This window comes from Pleurodeles waltl, chromosome 1_2 (assembly GCF_031143425.1).
Source record: "Pleurodeles waltl isolate 20211129_DDA chromosome 1_2, aPleWal1.hap1.20221129, whole genome shotgun sequence".
In the NCBI taxonomy this organism is placed as follows: Eukaryota; Metazoa; Chordata; class Amphibia; order Caudata; family Salamandridae; genus Pleurodeles; species Pleurodeles waltl.
Genome location: NC_090437.1, coordinates 997,310,017 through 997,330,048, shown reverse-complemented (window position 1 = coordinate 997,330,048; position 20,032 = coordinate 997,310,017). Strand labels below are relative to the sequence as shown.

At 47.5% G+C, this 20,032-nt stretch overlaps 1 protein-coding gene across 1 annotated transcript in view; it reads right to left on the bottom strand.

Annotated features, from left to right (window-relative positions):
• Positions 1-2,248: 2,248 nt before the first annotated feature.
• LOC138256085 (myb-related transcription factor, partner of profilin-like) overlaps positions 2,249-20,032 on the bottom strand; it is a 41,821-nt gene continuing 24,037 nt past the window's right edge. Inside the window, exon 2 of the mRNA XM_069205853.1 lies at positions 2,249-2,589. Coding sequence (XP_069061954.1) covers positions 2,249-2,589 — 341 coding nt within the window. The remainder of the gene's footprint in view (positions 2,590-20,032) is intronic.

Below are 20,032 nucleotides of genomic sequence, written 5' to 3'. Positions count from 1 at the left end.
CGACTTCTTCTTCTTCTTCTTACCTTGACCTGATAAATTTGAAGAAGATAAGCGGTGGTGACGCCGTGACCGGTCTCGGGATCTTCTTCTCGAGTGAGACTGGGCCCTATGAGGAGTCGAGCGCCGGGCTACCATAAGCTTCAATGTTTTGAAGTTTTGAGGCAAAAGTGGCTAGAAAATCTACAGCACTATTGAAAAATAACAGTTCTTTTTTGACCGGGATCTAGGTTGTAATTTCAGATTGACCTCAATGAAGCGGAGGTCAGATACATCAAGTTGGTGGTCCCCATTAAAAATATTGCCTTAGGACTTTGGGCCTAATGAAAAGATAACGAGTAGCAAACCAGATGCAAACTGAAAAGGGACCGCTAATGTTTTTGATTTACAAAGAGTCGCTAATTTCATATTACTTAAAATTGCACACTGCACTGAATAATTTGCAACACCTTATTTAAGCGATAACAAATATTGAACCTCTAATTCTCTTAGTAAATCACTATTTCAATGTGCAAAGCATTTGCAAAATAGGAAATTTGCACCTACAAAATAACATCAAACGGAAGTAGGACCCAAAATGGATTGCAACCTTTCAAAACAACTGCGTTCTATTCTATAGTGAAGAGACTGCAGATTCTTAAACCTCAAGAGAAGAGGAGGAGGAGGAGAGAGAGGATTTAATTTCACAGAGTGACTCTAGCAAAGTGGTCATTATTGGTTAAATTAATCAGTCGAACCCTGTACTAAGTAGGTGTGTGTGAATGTAATTGTGTGAAATTTTGGCAAAATTATGCAAAATGTACACTTATCATTTTGCACTATATTTTAGTGTGAAAAATGTCCTCACATCAATTTTTGCAGAAATAATTCATTTTAACAAAAGCGCCTCAAACACAACCATTTGACTCTGTGGTCAATTTTTACTACAGTACATTTAACAGCAAATGATGCTTAATTATGCAACATGGCATAATAGTGTAATTTTAGGAAATTTGTGTCACATGTGTAATGTGAAATTATCGCAATTACATGAGTCATGCCCAGGCCTTGCCTTAAGCAGATCTACACATCACAGTGGTGCTATTTAGTTTTATTAGTTTCATTTTATGAATTTATAAAGCACGTAGCTACCCTAAGGCATCCCAACGCTAAAGGTATATAGCGACTCCTGAAAACAAAGAAAAGGATAAGAAAAAAGAGTTAACTACAATAAAGAATGGTTTTTAGCTTTTTCCTAAAAAGACGCTCCGAAGGTTCATGATGGAGCTCGGAGGGGAGGGCATTCCAAAGGCGGGAAGCCTTGATGGAGAAAGAGTTGCCTCCCCATGCTGTCTTGAACCAAGGTATGTAAACATGCCGGGTGTAGGATGATCTCAAACTTCTGGTAGGAGCGTAGATAGAGATCCATTTTCTGAAGAAAAGCGGACCCTTATCATGTAAGGCCCTGTGAGTAATGCACAGAGCTTTGAAATCAATATGCTGCTTAATGGCAAGCCAGTGAAGTACTGCAAGGGCCGGCTTCGCAGAGAGGTGTCTAGGTGAATTTGTAAGGAGCCTGGCTGCTCCATTCTGCACTATTTGCAGCTTCTTTATCACATAGGCAGGGGAGCTGAGAAACAAAGAGTTCCCATAGTCAAGGCGGGAAAGAATCAAGGATTGAATGAGGATTCTTCTGGCATTAAAAAGGTAAGAGATTAAAGATCTTCCTAAGAGTTCTTAGGAGACCAAAACACATGGAAGACACTTTATTGGCCTGAAGTTCCATGGTTAAGCGAGGGTCAAGCCAGAAACCAAGGCTTTGAACATGCGCCTTGGGAGGAGGGAGATTATTAAAAACCTCTGAGTACGACGTCAGAGTAAGAGCAGGGGGGCCATTACCTACAATCATTACCTCTGATTTTCCATTGTTGAATTTGAGTTTGGATTGTATCATCCAATCACCAATATCCTTCATATAGCGGGAAAGATTCGTAGAGGACGAATCCCCAGTGCTGGAGAGGGATAATAATAGCTGGGTATCATCAGCATAGGTAACTATAAAAAGGTTATGGGGAGCAATCACTTTAGCCAGCGGTGATAAATAAATATTAAAAAGAGTCGGACTCAGGGAGGAGCCCTGAGGGACTCCACACATCAGTGGGAAAGTATCAGATAGGAAGGAACGGTCCATAACTTGAAAAGATCTTCCTATGAGGAAGGAAGAGAGCCAAGAGAGAGCCATGCCTCCTATCCCCATCTTAGAAAGTCTGCATCAGAGAAGGTAATGATCCACAGTGTCGAATGCTGCGCTAAGATCAAGTAGGATAATGGCCGTGTGGCCCCCTTGATCCAGAAGTTGACGGGCAGACTCGGTCACTGTAAGGAGAGCCGACTCAGTACTGTGTTGAGCTCTGAAACCCATTTGGCTAGGATGTAAGAGCTCGTGGCTCCCGAGATAGTTGGTTAATTGATGATTCACATGTTTCTCCAGGATCTTAGCTAAGATGGGGAGAAGACCAATAGGTCTGTAGTTTTCCAGAGACGAGGGGTCCAACTTAGGCTTTTTTAGGAGGGGCTTAATAATGGCATGCTTAAAAGATTGAGGAAGAGAACCTGAGGAAAGGGAATAGTTTAGTATTCTTGTGAGAGGTGGGACAATGATGTCTGAAGCCCACTAGAGAATAGATGGAGGAGCAGGGTCCCGGGGGGAACCGGATTAAATATTAAGAAGTAGATTGGATGTTAGAGCATCTGTAAGGGGTAAAAAAGCAGTTAATAAAATCCCTGAATGAGAGGGATCAGTGGCCTGATCATCTGAGGGTTCCTGAGGAGAAGAGGAAGGAAACCCAGAGTATATCTTGATGATCTTGTCCTGAAAATGGGCTGCCAATCAGTTATTATATTTAGTGGATGCCGCTATAGAAGAGGCTGGCATGGGGATTATGGTGAGTTCTTTAAAGATCTGAAAAATCTATTTCTGTGATCCATTTTAGTGCCATGATAGGTAGACTGAGCTGCTTTAATATTATTATTATATAGGTTTCTTTGGCAGAGGGGCTATAATTCTTTCTCCAGATTCTCTCTAGCTTTTTACAGTTCTTTCTCACATCTAGTAAAAGAGGGGAAAACCAAGGTTTGGCCTTATGAGAGGATTTTTTTATTCTTGATTTAATAGGCAGATTAGAATCCAGGGAAGAAGAGATCCACTCATCGAAAGAATCTGCAGCAGTCGAAGCAGAAAAGTTGTTAGTTAGAAAGGAAGCACAAAGTGCATTGTGCCATTCACTAGAGTCCAACTTCGACCAGATACGCCCAAAGGTTATAAAACTGGGTTCAAGATCCCCAGGGGCATTATAAGGGAAAGCAAATGAGCAAAGAGAATGATCTGTCCAGAATAGAGGCAGAGGAGATAGAGAGGTAAGATCAGAAATATTACTAAATATGAGGTCCAAGGTATGGCCCTTAAGGTGGGTGGGATCAGTTACATGTTGAGTTAGGTCAAGTGCAATAAGAGAGGCTAACAATGATTTAGCTGAAGGACAGTCTGCATTATCGAGGTGGATATTAAAATCCCTGAGGATGGTTAGGTTAGAGAATTTACAGATGAGGCAAGCCACAACATCGGGTAGGTGTTCTAAGAAGCTGGCACAGGGGCCCGGAGGCCGATAGAGAAGGATCTCAGAGAAAGCAAAAGTGGGTGACAAATATAGAGAGAAGGTCATACTTTGACAGTCTGGAATGTCAAGAGACGATGTGACACACTTGATGGTACTTTTATAAATAATGGCTATGCCGCCACCTCTCACAGGAGGTCTATCTATATGCACTATAGAGTAAGTAGAAGGCAGAGATTCACAGATCTCAACTGAAGATTCTTCACCCAACCATGTTTACGTAAGAAACAGGGCGTCAGGTAGGAGGTCTTCTAGGAGAGTATAAATATGTAGGGAGTGGGCTAGTAAGCAACAGCAGTTGAGCAGCAACATTCTACCCAGTTGGTGAAAGGGGGTGTTAGATGATAAGGCAGCAGTGGGCATCCAAGACCAACTAGGGCATGGAGAGGTAACATGGGGCCCAAAAGTACTTACAGGGGCCAGACATGGCCCAGTGCTTCTGAGTTCCAGTAATTGCAAAGAAGAGTAGGCCAATTTATTGGTAATGGGAGGGACTCTGGGCACTTCAGGGCGTGGACGGGCACAGATGGGCTTGCCTTTGGTGCGCCTTCGGCCTGCCAGCGGCACACCCGCTGCGCGCGTCCGCTGCACTGCCAGCGTCCGTCAGGCTTTAAATAAACCATGCAGGACGCCTGGCCTGGCCCCGAGGATCTGAACCACTAGACTGCCAACAAAAATGGCGGACCAAAAATAGCCCAACACAAGGAGGGAAATAAATAAATCGGAGCAGCCGGAAGCCTCTGAACATGGGCGCCGGCGCTACCGAGTGCAAGTTAAAAATAGAAACACCCCCAAATATCCCCCAAAAGCAATTAAAACAAATAAAAATATATCAGTAAAATCACAGCGAAGTCACTGGAATCCAAATAAAAAAGAATGCCAGTACAATCATACAATACAAAAATGGCTTCAGGAGAGGTTGCTATACCGACCTATTTCAGCCGATTTTCAGGTTTTGTGTACCATACACCTTTTAGCATGTGATAGCTACCAACACACTGTAACAGTTGCCAGGGGGATAGCCCAGAGTGCCATAAGGTGGGTCTTTAGAAATGTTTTTGATGCAAAGTTGGCAAGACTTCATTCACACATTACCCCTTCTGAGGTGGAACCTACAAAAATCCATTTCTATTCAATTGCTCATTTTGCTCAAGTGATTTCATTTGTAAATAGCACAAATATACTAATTTATCCACCCTCTAAACTGCAAGAGAAAGAGACAAAATGTATTGAATATTTAGGGCCATATTTTCAAGGACCTGTGGTGTAGGACGTTGCAGCAAGTTTCTTGCTGCTCCCCCTTGTGGGAAAATGCAGAATTGTGCCATATCTACAAGATACAGTGGATTTCTGTCCTCTCTGCCGGCGCAGGCACAGAAATTGTTGCCATACATCAGCACAGGCACCCTTGCACCCATTGCAAGGATGCTTGTGTTGTGGGGATGATTGTTTCTGTGCTGAAGGGACACCTTCTATGTGTACTGCAGAAAGAACATGGAGAAATAAAGATATTTGTTGTGTACGCTTTTGCCGCATTCCCAGGTTTACAAAACCTTGTAAATCTGGGAATCCATCAAAATCCATGGATGTTGCATGGGGATAGCCACGCAACACCCATGGAAGTGCCTCCCTGATGCAAAGTAAGACATGCAGTGACTTATGCTGCGTTGTCTTACTATATATCTTCAAAGTCATGAAAAGCCATGCAGAGTGACTTCACGTGGCCCTGTAGATATGGGTCATCAGCCTGCGCCGCTGGTGCATCACTAAAAGTGATGCACCGGCAGCGCAGGGTGCTTGTAAATATGGGCATTAATTCGTAAGAGAGAAATTTGTAAAAAAAAAAAAAAAAAAGGACCTCTGTATATCTCCCTTTGGCATCCATCAAATGAACCTTGCATGCGACCCCGATAGTCAGGATAAAATATTGAATGATTCTAGGGTATGGCAACTTGTCCACTGGATACGCAGTGATGTTGTGGCCTTACAGGACAGCCTTAACAATGCTGCTCCAAGGAGTACCACTTGCAAGCAGCTCTCTCTGATGTTTAATTGGCACAATATGTACAATCAGAGATAGATGATGAAATGAGGACAAAACGATTAATTAAATATCTAAATGGTCTGTACAGCCACATGTCTGATCAAAGGCCTAGTTTATTGATACTGCGGGAGCACATATGATTCACCTGTGCCTAGTTGCCATGTTGTATAATTTAGCGATCCACAAGAGACTCACAAGTGATCATTCTAGTGACAAATCTGATGAAGATGATTTTGCATTCCCCCTGTAGGAACTAATGCGGCAAGAGATGCAAAGGGACGTTCGTGCAGGAATGGTCTTACTAACAACTAACTTTTAAGGAAAATGTCACATTTTATTAAATACAGATCAAACAAAGTGCATAAATTAGTAAGCAAATGTTCTTCTGTTTATTCACAGGTTCATTTGAAACATTTTAATTTTGAACATATTCATCTGTAATTGTTATATTATTGAAGTTTAAACAAAAAATAAACAGTCAGTGTATGCTTTTCTATTTTGCTTGGTTACCCAGTAGTTGGTCTTTCTGTGGGAGCACTGTGCAACCCTTTCTCATCCTTCTCCACTCTGTCTTGTAGTGCCCCTCAATGTAGCTGGCTCATCATCAGAAATAGTGCTCCCACATGAGCCCTCCTTGGTTTTCTCCAACTGACCTTTCTGCCCTGATTCCTGCATTGGTAGTTTACATTTCCTCCAAGGTGTTTGTTATTTTGTTTAGGTTTGGTTTTACCTCAACACTACTGTGGTGTACTATCTCACCCTGCATGTTAGCAGTTCTCTGACACATGGTTGAGGTGGCTATAGCCAACCTTTTAACAGATCTCAGAAGGCAATTGATCATGATATCTGTGTGCTGCAGAGTCAAGAGCCAATTGTGTGGTCAATTCTTTTATAGACATTGTTGTCTTCAAACACCTGATTGAAAGGTTGTATTACATGCAGAAATGGATCTATCTAATTTTGCCACCTGTCTATCCTTTTCAGAAGTAACTCAGTGAATTTTAAAAAGTGATTGTTCCGATGCATGGAAATGTGCTAGAACAGAGGAGCTTTCCATGACTTCTCTAATTACATTAGTGTTTAATGTACTTCATTTTCTACAGACAATAAAGGTAAAAATGTCAAAAACAGTTTTGATTGTAAGCCTAGACAGTATGCCCATGGCTTACATTATCCATAATGCAATGTTTTGAACACTATTAAACCCCAAAACAGCTTAATTTGACAATGTAAGAAATTGTGTTATTGGCTGAGGTGGATGAGCCCTACTCAGATTAGAACCACAGTTTTTGTCAGGGTGAACCACAAAAGTCACTAAACTAACCTGTGTGTAACCCTGTGGTAGCTATGCACAAAAGTCAAGCTTTACCTACAGGCAAAGTGTAAAGTAATTTTGCAGCACACAAACAGTAATAAAGTATAACCACAACACGAGAAACATCCCAAAACAATGTAGAAATATAGTGTAAAAGTTAATAAATTAAGTGAAACCAGAATGACTAAAAACAATCAGTAGACTCAGAGGTATATAATTGTAGTAATTTAGGTAGCTATGGTACCTAAGAGCACAACACTTGTGGTCATCTGGCTGAGCAATTTCAAGCTGACCATGATGGACCAGGTTTGTCCTGCAGGAAAAGTTATCTTTTCAAAGTCTGGCACGAAGAGTACCCCTCATGGATGAGAAGGCTGCAAGGAGCAGTTAGAGCATTGCAGATGGTTGTTGCTTTAGTGCGAAGAACCAAACAGGCATCACAGATGGTCATTGTTGAAGCTTTGCATTGGTGGTCACCACAGGCTGTAGTTGCTGTAGCATAAAGTGCAGATCATCTGTGGCCGAACTTTTCTGGTGGTTGCTGTAGCTCAAAGAGTTCACTGGAGCTTAAGTTGGCAGTCATTGTGTGCGGCGGGGTCTCGGCATGAAGGAACCTGTTCATGGTCATGAAGAGCCAAAGACTTCAGGATCTCACCTTTCTTCACAAAGCTGATGCCAGACAAGGGACCAGGACCTGTAGAGGTACTTCTTGGAGATCAGGAACTCACTCCAGCAGAGGGCAGCATGGTTGAGGCAAATCCAGTTGTAGGTTCAGGCAGGTCCAATGTAGCAGGTCAGTTGGGCAGTTGCAGGGAGGATTCTGGAGCTTGTAGTGTCTTTTTGGCTCAGATAGGAGGTCAATCAACTGACCTTGGGAGTCTCTAAGGTTAGCCAGGGATGGCTCAGAGATAGTCCTCAAGCAGCAAGACAGTGTTCTAGTAGCGGTAGGACAGTCCTCTGGAGATGGGAGAGTCCTTCTTCTGTAATCTCCACAGGACAAGGATTGTACTGAAAATGGTTCTGGAGGTCCAATATGTAAATCTATTGCCATCCAGCATTTGAAGTTGAGGGATTTCCTAATCTAACCCCACATTATGTTTTGGGACATTCTTCCCTTCTCGTGTCAAGGCCTCAGGATGTTTGGCGTAACAAAAGTACAGTGTCAGGTTCCTTTGTGTGTGCCTGAGACAAGCCCTTTGAAGTGTAAGTGCAGAAAGTCACAGCTCCTCTCCAACCATCCTGGCAGGATAGCACATTGTGCTCACACCTTGTCCCTTTACTGTCAATTCTGGAACAGAAGTAAAGCAAACAATTTGGGAGAAGACTGCACCAAGAATGTCAAGTCTAACAGACAACTTTTATTGTATTTATTTAAAATGCTATTTTGACTACTTTCTAAAGGGGTTAGAAATATTCTGCAGTAGTGGTGGTTGAGGTACCAGATTTATTGTGTGCCCTAGCTAGTGATTTGAAACTATTGAACCCTGAATCCCATCCATTTTCTAGCAGTCCCCCACATCCTTTTGCAGGGCTTTCTCTGTAACCAGGAGCCCCAATGCAAGATGGCAAAATCCAGCTGCCATCCCTCAGTCCTGTTTTCAGCTCATGAGACATTCCCCTATGTCGACGAGCTCTCCTCCCATGTTACAGCAGGAACATTGGTTGTCTCCCCACTATAACTGGAGCATGGCTGTCTAAAAGGGTTCCTTGGAATAAATAGGGGTAGCACTCCCTGATATTTCCAAGTTTCTGAGAGATAGTGCTAAAGCTTCCCTTTATTCTGCCAATTGTTCCTGTGCCTACTCTGTCATTATCTCTTCCAGTCAGGGATATGAAGTGTGTTCCAGTACTAGATCTGTGATGAGTAGCATGTTCAAATTTGGAAACCGAAGTAGGAAATATTGTTAAATCATTTTTATAACATTTTCATCAGTAGAAATAGGAAAAACAAATGTATTCCCATGTAGGCCTGTACAGAGAATAATTGTGGAAGGCCTACACAGTGAAATAGCTTCTGGGTGTTATTCTACTGCGACAGCACACTAAATCCAATATGAAGAGTAACTGCATTTTTATATATGGACACCCTGCACTTTTGGCTTATTTTCGGGGTGACATAAATAATTATAAATAGGCTTTTCCTTAATGGCAAGGGCACTTTTCCTTGCCATGTGCCCCTAGAGTACATTTAAACTGCAGCTTATTGTATAGAAACACAAGGGAAACCCATGGATCTAAAGGGAACAGGGGTAGCTATTGTTTAAAGGAACAAGTGTCCCTTAACAAACCCTATACCTGCTAATGTGCTGGGAAAAAAATAATTCCCAGATAATTGGTTCAATCATCTGTTAAAAAACACATAATTTTAATAATACAGTCAAAAGAATTTGTGGAGGTGAAGACCCCAAGGGCACATAACAAAATGTGATAGAAAACAGCTCAGGCATTGAAATGTAAGTCTTATAAGTATAATGTCACACTTATAGAAAACAAAACACATCTGCACCTATAGACAGTTATACAAATAGACAGGGTCAGTGTGTCTGAGTCAACAACGTTTTGATCCTTCTGTGTTTACAGTATCGTCATCAGGACACTGAAATTCATGCCTGAACTCTGGGAGGGGGGACAAGGAAAGACAAAGAAAGAAAAAAGAAAGAGCATCAATGGCCTATTGATAAGAATAGTATGACAAGACAGCCATGCAGGAAGAGCATATACGTTGATACGTGATGTGGCTACTGATTTGTCCCTGTGACCAATTGAGCAATTGCATGCCTCGATTGTGCAGAGGTCAACATTACAGTGTCTAGGACCTATCCATCAATCCACCATAGGTGGCCTCAAGAAACCATACAGAATTACAGAAATGTCAATAAAGAGAAGGAACATGTGCAAGGAAGAGAGGCTATCACCTGGACAGATAAAGTCAGGGCAAGTGCTCAAATTAATTATCATAAATATAATGAACAACTGTAAATAGCCCAGTGTATGCCAGAACAATTGAGTAAAGTTCTTACAGTCAAGCATGCTCTTAATACAGTAAATGTAATCAACAAAATGGTTCAGTTTAGGGAAAATGGTTAGTTCAATGTCTGGTCACACGTAGGCAGTGGGCTGTCCATTTGGAGAGTCATAACTAAATTTGAATAGTCAGAATAATCATTGTAAATGTAGCAAACATCAGATAAAAACTTCCATAGCTCAGTTTATGACAGAGCAATTGAATGAAAAATCATGAAGTATATCATGTACATAATGCAATTGGTGCAATAAAAAAGGAAAGTGATAATAAGTTCAGTATTTTGTCAGAAAAAGGAAGTCTGAAAGCAACAAGTAGGGAGGGCATACTAGTCAGAATAGTCATCAAAAACATGATGAACATCAGTTAATAACATACATAGCTTAGTATGTGACAGAGCAATTGAATGAAAGTATTCAAAGTATATCATGCTCATAATACAGTGAATACAATATAAAAGAGAAGACAAAGTAGTAATTAGCTCAATGTCTGGTCAGAAGAAAATATGGAGGCACCAAGCTGTAGCGACATACACTTAATGTCACCCTGGTAAGTCACAGTAATTCTACAAAAAAAAGAGACATATTAAAGAACTCAGAACAAAAAAGGCAATAGATGGATTCAAATCAATGTCAATGTCATCTTGTTCAATCCACTATGACAATTGTCATTCTCAAAATCCATTTGAGTTTTTCTTTATGAGTTTGACCCCAATATCTCCACCACATTCAGGTATTCTCATGACCGCGATTACCAACCATTGTAGGTCATTCTCGCTGTTGCTAAGTATTTCAAAATGTTCCACCAGGGATGCATTGGCAAACTTGCAACAAAGTGAGTAAATACAGGTTTCACATATTTGTGTACAAACTCTTTAGCCTCAACAGTGTATTAACACACACCACAATTCTCACATTTATGGTGGCCAGTCACTGGGGTCAGATCCTATTGATCAGTAAGTGTGCAATTAGTCTTAGCAAATGATCCATAATTTGTTTGATTTATACGGAATGAAAAAATGGGGCATTCATACGAGAGCACTCTTGCATTCAACACACTCCAGTGCAGTAGTATACTTTTCTTCACCTGGCTAGAAATGGATGAGAATGAGGTTTCACACACCAACTTTTCAGTGTCATGTTTTGGTCTAGAGGTCAGCAGTTCTTCCCTAGGACAATACCATACTTTTTTCATGGATTTACTGACTAATTTATGTGGATATCCCTGAGCGAGTAGTTTACAAGATATTGGGGGTCATTACAACCCTGGCGGACGGTGTTAAAGCGGCGGTAATACCGCAAAAAGGTCAGCGAAAAAAAAAAGGAATTATGACCGTGGCGGAAACCGCCAACAAAGACAGCCACTTTAACACTCCGACCGCCACAGCGGTACAGACAAGCAGCGCGGCGGTTACCGCCAACAGACAGGCGGGAGACAATGTACCGCCCACACTATTATAACTCGCCAATCCACCACCTTTTCTGGGGCGGAATCAACGCGAACAAAAACACGGCGGAAACAGCTTTTGCTATGGGAAAACGCTCATCTGAACACATCCCACGAGGAAGGAGGACACCATGGAGCCCGAATTACAAATCCTACCTGCCCTTGTTTTTCTGCTCCTTTACGACCAACTGCTATGTAGGCGCAGAAGATACCGGTGAGTACTGCACCTACGACACAGGGGAGGGGGGAGGCAAAAGTTAGGGGGACACCCACCAAACACCCCCACCCCCACCCTCGCATATCACAACATACACACCAATGTAGTCACAAAAATCACAGTAACAACCCACAATCCCCCCGGAAGAATGCAAAGACAATGCGAAATTCGGGCAAACATTGTAATGTGCCAATATACATGTCATACAAAAATATACAGATATACATATCTCAAAATCACTCTTATTTACACATACAATCCGAGAAGTAGTGCAGATATGTAAACAACAATGTCCGTGCACCAACAGTCCAAAAATGCATGGGCAAGGCCCACAATAGATACCTGACCAAAATCGGAGAGAACACTGCCGGGGCATCAGATAGAAACACTACAGGCACCTCAGGGGGAAGGGAAGGGGGGCACCTCAGCCAGATGAATGCGAAGCCAGATCCACGGCGGGGCGCCATGCCCATTGATGTATCCTGGGGAGTGCAAACCCACAGTCTCTCAAGTCACTACAGTGGGTGGTTTTCACACTGTGCCATCCTGGGGAGTGCAAAGCCACAGTTTCTCAAGTCCTACAGTGGGTGGTTTGCCCACTGTTACATCCTGGGGAGTGCAAAGCCACAGTCTCTCAAGTCACTACAGTGGGTGGTTTTCCCACTGTGCCATCCTGGGGAGTGCAAAGCCACAGTCTCTCAAGTCCTACAGTGGGTGGTTTTCCTACTGTGCCATCCTGGGGAGTGCAAAGCCAAAGTCTCTCAAGTCCTACAGTGGGTGGTTTGCCCACTGTTACATCCTGGGGAGTGCAAAGCCACAGTCTCTCAAGTAGATGCAGGTCTCCACTGGTTGTGGAGGGGGACTGGTGCCCAGACTGGATGAGTCTCCACGTGAAAGTTCCTGTGCTGTCACTGTCCCAGCTGCACATGGGAGAAGGATGCCTGATGTGGCGGTCCATTCATTCCTACACGGTGCATGCCCTGTTCAGCGGTGCTTTGCCATGGCGGTCTTTGCCCTGTTCAGCGGTGCTTTGCCATGCCGGTCTTTGCCCTGTTCAGCGGTGCTTTGCCATGGCGGTCTTTGCCCTGTTCAGCGGTGCTTTGCCATGGCGGTCTTTGCCCTGTTCAGCGGTGCTTTGACATGGCGGTTCTGATACGGACATTGGTGTGTGGCATGACGTTCCATCATTGCCCAGCGGGGCTATGGCATCCTGGCCCCTCATGGGCTGTGACTCCGGCGGTGGTCTCCTGACCAGTGACGATACTTGTGCCCTCCTGGGCAATGACTCCGGCGGTGGTCTACTGACCAGTGACAATACTCGTGCCCTCCTGGGCTGTGACTCTGGTGGTGGTCTCTGGACCAGTGACGATACTTGTGCCCTCCTGGGCTGTGACTCTGGCGGTGGTCTCCTGACCAGTGACGATACTTGTGCCCTCCTGGGCTGTGACTCTGGCGGTGGTCTCTGGACCAGTGACAATACTCGTGCCCTCCTGGGCAATGACTCCGGCGGTGGTCTCCTGACCAGTGACGATACTCGTGCCCTCCTGGGCTGTGACTTTGGCAGTGGTCTCTGGACCAGTGACGATACTTGTGCCCTCCTTGGGCTGTGACTCTGGCGGTGGTCTCCTGACCAGTGACGATACTTGTGCCCTCCTGGGCTGTGACTCTGGCGGTGGACTCCTGACCAGTGACGATACTTGGGCCCTCCTGGGCAATGACTCCGGCGGTGGTCTCCTGACCAGTGACGATACTTGGGCCCTCCTGGGCAATGACTCCAGCGGTGGTCTCCTGACCAGTGACGATACTTGTGCCCTCCTGGGCTGTGATTCTGGCAGTGGTCTCTGGACCAGTGACGATACTTGTGCCCTCCTGGGCAATGACTCCGGCGGTGGTCTCCTGACCAGTGACGATACTTGTGCCCTCCTGGGCTGTGACTCTGGCGGTGGTCTCTGAACCAGTGACGACGGTGCTGGCGGTTGTGTCTGGACCACCGGATATGATGGTGCACTTCTCCGCCGTGACACTCACAACAGGCTGGGCAGACTTCCTCTGGACCTTCCCCACCTTTGGTGGAGTTACAGCTGACTCACCAATCGCCTTCGATCCCATGTCACTTGTCGTCCCACCAGGAGTCTTAAGACTGTCCAGTCGTCCACTGTCCATTTTCAGAGCCTTTACAGGGGGTGGGCTGCCACTGCCTTGGCTCCAGGTCCTACTGCCTGCCCTGGTGTCCGGTGCACTCCAAAAACCTGGAACACGCACCACTGGTACTGGAGGCTTTTTGGCTGAGGCGCTACGACTGGACTGATGAATTGGAGGGGGGCGTGGGGGCAAAAAGGTCAATTTGACAGAGGGACAGTTTCTGAGGAACACTGGGATGGGTAGCTGGAGGGGGTCTGGGAGTGGAGGAAGAGGAGGTGGTTGTAGGAGGTGTCACTTTAGATGTTTTGGGTGCAGGTGCAGGTACTGGAGGCTGTCGTGAGGTGGATGGATGTTGGGTGAGTGATTACCGGCGTTTGGGTACTTTGGGAGGGGGCGTCACAGACACATTGGGAGAGGACACAGGGAACGTGTGAATGGCAGTGGAGGTGGTGAGTGCAGGTGAGCGGCTTGTGGTGCTGGGTGTCCTGGTGCGAGTCCTAGTGCCTGTAGATGTGGTGCATGCAGGTGTGTGTGTAGACAAGACTGGGAGGGAGGACGGAGAAGAGGAGGAGGGGACACAATGGAGACAGTGGATGTTGCTGTGTCTGTATGTTGGTGAGGCTTGCGTGAGTGCCTGTGGTGTGTGGTGCCTATGTTTGCTTGAGCTACTTGTGTGTGTTGACTTGTGTGCATGCTGGTCTGTAGGTGTGCTTGGGATGGGCTGGGGTACAGGAGATTGTGTCTGGGTGGAGGAAGTTGGAGGGGGGAGGCTAGACACAGGGACAATAGATGCCATCAGTGCTGAGGCCAGAGATTGCAGGGTTCGCTGAAGAACAGCCTGACCAGAATGAATGCCCTCCAGGAATGCATTACCGTGTTGCAACTCCCTTTCTACACCCTGGATGGCATTCACAATGGTAGACTGCCCAACAGTGAGTGACCTGAAGACGTCAATGGCCTCCTCACTGAGGGCAGCAGGGGTGACTGGGGCAGGGCCTGAGGTGCCTGGGGCGAAGGTGATGCCCACCCTCCTGGGTGAGCGGGCACGGGGCGAACGCTGAGGGGCTGCTGGGAGGGCGGTGCTGGTAGGGGGGGGTGGCGGCTGTACCTGTAGAAGTGGGGCGCACAGGTGGTGCCGCCACCACAGGGGAGCTCCCATCGGCGGACGAGTCCGAGTCGCTGGTTGGTGATCCGGTGGCTGACGTGAAGCTCCCCTCGCCCTCCGTCCCACTGGTGCATTCAGAGTCTGTGGAGTGGCCCTCCATGGCCATGTGGGATGCAGCTCCCTCGTGCTCCGGTGCCACTGTACCTCCGCCTGATGATGCTGATGTACAAAGGGACAGGGAGAGCAGGAAAAGGGGGGGAGACAGAACAAAGAGAGTTTTAGTGCATGGCATACCGCTACCTTTGGCGGACAAGACAGATGCAGCAGCCCCCTGCATTTCGCCGTTCTCCTGACCTCTGCACATGCAATTTCTGGGACATGGTCTACATGGCAATGGTGGGAATCTGCGCACATGGATGCCACAGGGGCAACTATACCTCAACTTGGCACTCTGCTGAGGTGGGGTTGAGTGCCACATGGCCTACATTACGGAGGGGCCTTGCCTACCTAACTCGCCCTGGCCTAGGGACACCCACAGCCCACCTCCCCCACCCAGACCCCTCCACTGCACACAAAGTGGGCTGAATGAGGTTATACTCACCCCTTGTGTCTGCTGTGATGTCCTCAAGTGCCCATCCAACTCCGGGTAGGCCACCGCCAGGATCGGGAACATCAGGGGGGTCATGGTGCAACGGGCACCCCTCCCACATTGGGAGGCCATCCCCAGCTGAGCCTCCGCTGTCTTCTTGCTGCAGCGGCGAATGTCCTCCCATCTCTTACGGCAGTGGGTGCCCCGTCTCTGGTGGGCCCCCAGGGTCCGGACCTCCTTGGCGATGGCACGCCAAATGTCCCTCTTCTGGTGGGCGCTGACCTACATGACATGCACAAGGAACGAGGAACAGTCATTACCAACTGCACAGTCAATGTGAGTGGCCCCCTCCCTACTCTGGCCATGTGGCCCATTCATTCCCATGCATTACTGTTCTATGTACTCTGCCCCCTTCCCTCTTCCACCCAGCCCTCTCCACCCAGGCCTAGCCCATACAACGTGCTCCCTGTGTACTAACCTGTTGGTCTGGAGGACCGTAGAGTAGCGTGTACTGGGGGAGGACCCCATCCACAAGTTTCTCCAACTCCTGTGCAGTGAAGGCAGGGGCCCTTTCCCCAGACGCAGCAGCCATCGTCGCTTCCAGACAGAGGTCACAGCAGCACTAGCAGTGTAGGTCCTCTCCTGTCGAAGGTCAGGTATCTACGTAGTGAGTGAAGAGATAGAAAATGGCGGTGACGTCCGCAGCGGTGACGTCCACGGCAATGCGCATCATCACCGCCGGCGCACCTATTCATTGGCTCCTGGGACCCATAGGGTCCAATGTTAACCAATGCAGCATTGCGCCGCGGTCTCCGACCGCCTACCGCGACGGTGTGCAACGCCAGCGCAGTTACCCCACAATCCCATTGTCCCAGTTTAGAGGTCAGGCAGCTGCCATTTCAGGGGCCCACATGGCTTCATTTACTACTGCGTCACGCATAGCTAGGCCTATACTCAACACACATACAGGAAGGCTTTTTTGTCTGGTGTAGTCTTGTCTGTAACTGTGGGTACATACCTGGAGGAATAGTGACTGGTTCTTCGCTGTTGTCCTTCTTAGACACCGTCAGCTGGGACATATGAGAAGATGGCGGAATCCTCCGGTGTACCGACCGCTGGTGGACCTGTTGACAATGGAAGAAAGACATATCATCCTCACCTACCAGTTTGACCGTGCCACAATCCAGGAACTATGTACCCAGTTGGAGCCAGACCTGATGTCACCAATCCGCCATCCGACTGGAATCCCCCCTGACCTGCAGGTGCTGTCAGTCCTCCATTTCCTTGCAAGTGGGTCATTTCAGACAACAGTGGCCATGGCATCAGGGATGTCCCAGCCTATGTTTTCCAACATGCTGTCCAGAGTGTTGTCTGCCCTGCTGAAACACGTAAGGAGATACATCATTTTCCCTGAGGTGGAGGATTTGCCTACAGTGAAAGGTGACTTCTATGCCCTTGGACATATCCCCAACGTCATAGGTGCCATTGATGGGACCCATGTAGCTCTGGTCCCCCCCGCAGGAGTGAACAGGTGTACAGGAACCGGAAGAGTTATCATTCGATGAATGTCCAGATGATCTGTTTGGCAGACCAGTACATCTCGCAGGTAAATGCAATGTTCCCTGGCTCTGTGCATGACGCCTACATCCTGCGGAATAGCAGCATCCCTGATATGATGGGTCAACTCCAGAGGCACCGTGTATGGCTATTGGGGGACTCTGGTTACCCCAACCTTTCGTGGATATTGACCCCAGTGAGGAATCCCAGGACCGGGGCAGAGGAACGGTACAATACTGCCCATGGGCGGACTAGGAGGGTAATCGAATGCACCTTCGGCCTTCTTAAGGCCAGGTTCAGGTGCCTCCATATGACAGGTGGATCCCTATTCTACTCACCGAAGAAGGTGTGCGACATCATCATCGCCTTCTCCATGCTCCATAATTTGGCATTGCGACGCCAGGTGCCTTTTCTGCAGGAGGATGATCCAGATGACGGTGTTGTGGCAGCTGTGGAGCCTGTGGAACCAGTGGACAGTGATGAGGATGAAGCTGAGGATGAAGAAAACGACAACAGGGACTCAGTCATACAGCAATATTTCCAGTGACACGCAGGTGAGAACATTTTCTGGTTTAGCATTACATTAACTTTCGCACGTCTACCTCTATCCTGTACCTACATTTCGCTCACTATTTGTTAATTGAGTTGTACCCTTCCATTTCAGTTTCACAAGTGTGGTAACCTACGTGTCAACTGCTTGCATCCTTGATGTGTGATATTGGTATGTTAGCCTTACAATGCGTAACCCATAATGACAATGTAATTGATAATACAAAGTCTCAAATCATAGACTGACTAAAGATTTTTTTGGCTTTCAAGGGTGTTTATTTAAGTGCTAAAAACATCAAGGAAGGTTGTAAAATGAGGATGGGTGATGGTGGAGGAATGTCCATGGCAGAGTCCAGTCTATTCGTCTCACAGGTGCACTGCCCATCTGGGCATTGGAAGTGGAGCTGGGGCAGTTCCAATCTGGACAGGGTGACAAAGTGGGACAGTGGGGGGACAATCAGGGTGGTCTTATTTCCTGGCGAGGGTCTTGCCATCTTGCTCTATCCTGTTCCTGGATCTCAGGGACCGCTTGCGTGGTGGTTGTCCGTCTGCAGAGGATGGGGTGCTGGTGTGGTGGTCCTGTGGCGGGGCGTCCTGTCCACTTGCGCCGGCGGAGGTGGTGGGCAGTTCGTCGTCCTGGCTAGTGTCAGGGGCCCCTTGGAGTGCCACGGTGTCCCTCAAGGTCTTTTGAATGGTCGTCAGCACCCCTACGATGGTGCCCAGGGCGGAGCTGATGGTCCTGAGCTCCTCCCTGAACCCCAAATACAGTTCGTCCTGCAGACGCAGGGTCTCCTGCAACTTGTCCAGGACCGTGGCCATCGTCTCCTGGGAGTGGTGGTATGCTCCCATGATGGAGGATAGGGCCTCGTGGAGAGTTGGTTCCCTTGGCCTGTCCTCCCTCTGTCGCACAGCAGCCCTCCCTGTTCCCCGGTGTTCCTGTGCCTCCGTCCCCTGGACCGTGTGCCCACTACCACTGCCCCCAGGTCCCTGTTGTTGTTGGGGTGGTGGGTTAGCCTGGGTGCCCTGTAGTGGTGGACACACCGCTGATTGACCTGTCCTGGGTAGGGAGGTTTGGGTCCGCTAGGTGGGTGCTGTGCTGGTGTTACCAGAGGGTGGCAGCTCGGTGTTGGGCTGTGGCTGGGCAAGGGGAACCGACTGTCCCGAGGCCCATGATGGTCCGGGCTGGTCATCCGGATCCAGTGGGGCAGAGCTGCTGTCGTTACTGTGGGCCTCTTCTGGGGTTGGAGTGGTGTTGTCTGGACCCTCTGGTGTGGTGACGTTCCTTCGGGTTCCTGCAGGGGTATGAGAACATGATTATTGCATCTGTGTATGTAATGGTGTGCAATGGTTGGGTGTGCGTGATCCCCAGTGCAGGCATTCCTGTGTGGGGGCTTGTGTGGTGATGGTTGGGGTGGTGTTCTGGGTATGTGCAGTGGGCATGCTTTAGTGAGGGGGGACCATGCTTAGTTGTGTCATGCAGGGCTTGGTGTTGGGATGGGTGCTTGGTGTCATGGGTAGATTAGTGAGGATTTGTGGTGATAGGGGAGGGTGTGAGGGTGGGGGTGTGTGATAGCATGCATGTAGGGTGGGGGATGTGATAGTTAAGATTTGACTTACCAGTGTCCCATCCTCCACCGACTCCTCCGAGGCCCTCAGGATGCAAGATGGTCAGGACTTGCTCCTCCCATGTTGTTAGTTGTGGGGGAGGAGGTGGGGGTCCGCCGCCAGTCCGCTGCACCGCGATGTTGTGCCTGGAGACCGTTGAACGCACCTTCCCCCGTAGGTCGTTCCACCTCTTCCTGATGTCCTCCCTATTTCTTGGGTGCTGTCCCACGGCGTTGACCCTGTCCACTATTCTTTGCCATAGCTCCATCTTCCTGGCTATTGATGTGTGCTGTACCTGTGAGCCAAATAGCTGTGGCTCTACCCGGACGATTTCCTCCACCATGACCCTGAGCTCCTCCTCGGAGAAGCGGGGGTGTCTTTGGCGTGACATGGGGTGTTATGTGTGATGTGTGGGGTGGTGTATGTGTTGATGAGTGTGGTGAGTGTAGTGGTATGTGGTGTTTTGTGTGAGGATGTTGTGTGGGTGATGGTGTTGTGTGCCTCTGTGTGATGGGGTTGTCAATAGCTGTGCTGTCTCTCTGGCCTTCTCTCAGATTTTCTGGTTGGAGGGGTTTGTGTGTGATGTGGGTGTGTGTTTTATATTGTATTGCATGTGTGGGAGTGGTGTGTGTATGTGTATCAGGTGTGTGTATTTGGAATTGTCCAATGTGGCAGTGTTTTGTATATGTGTGTGTATTTTGAGCGCGGCGGTGTGTACCGCCAATGGAATACCGCAGTTGAAAGACCGCCTCGTGGATTCGTGGGTCGTAATAGCATGGGCGTGTTTCTGT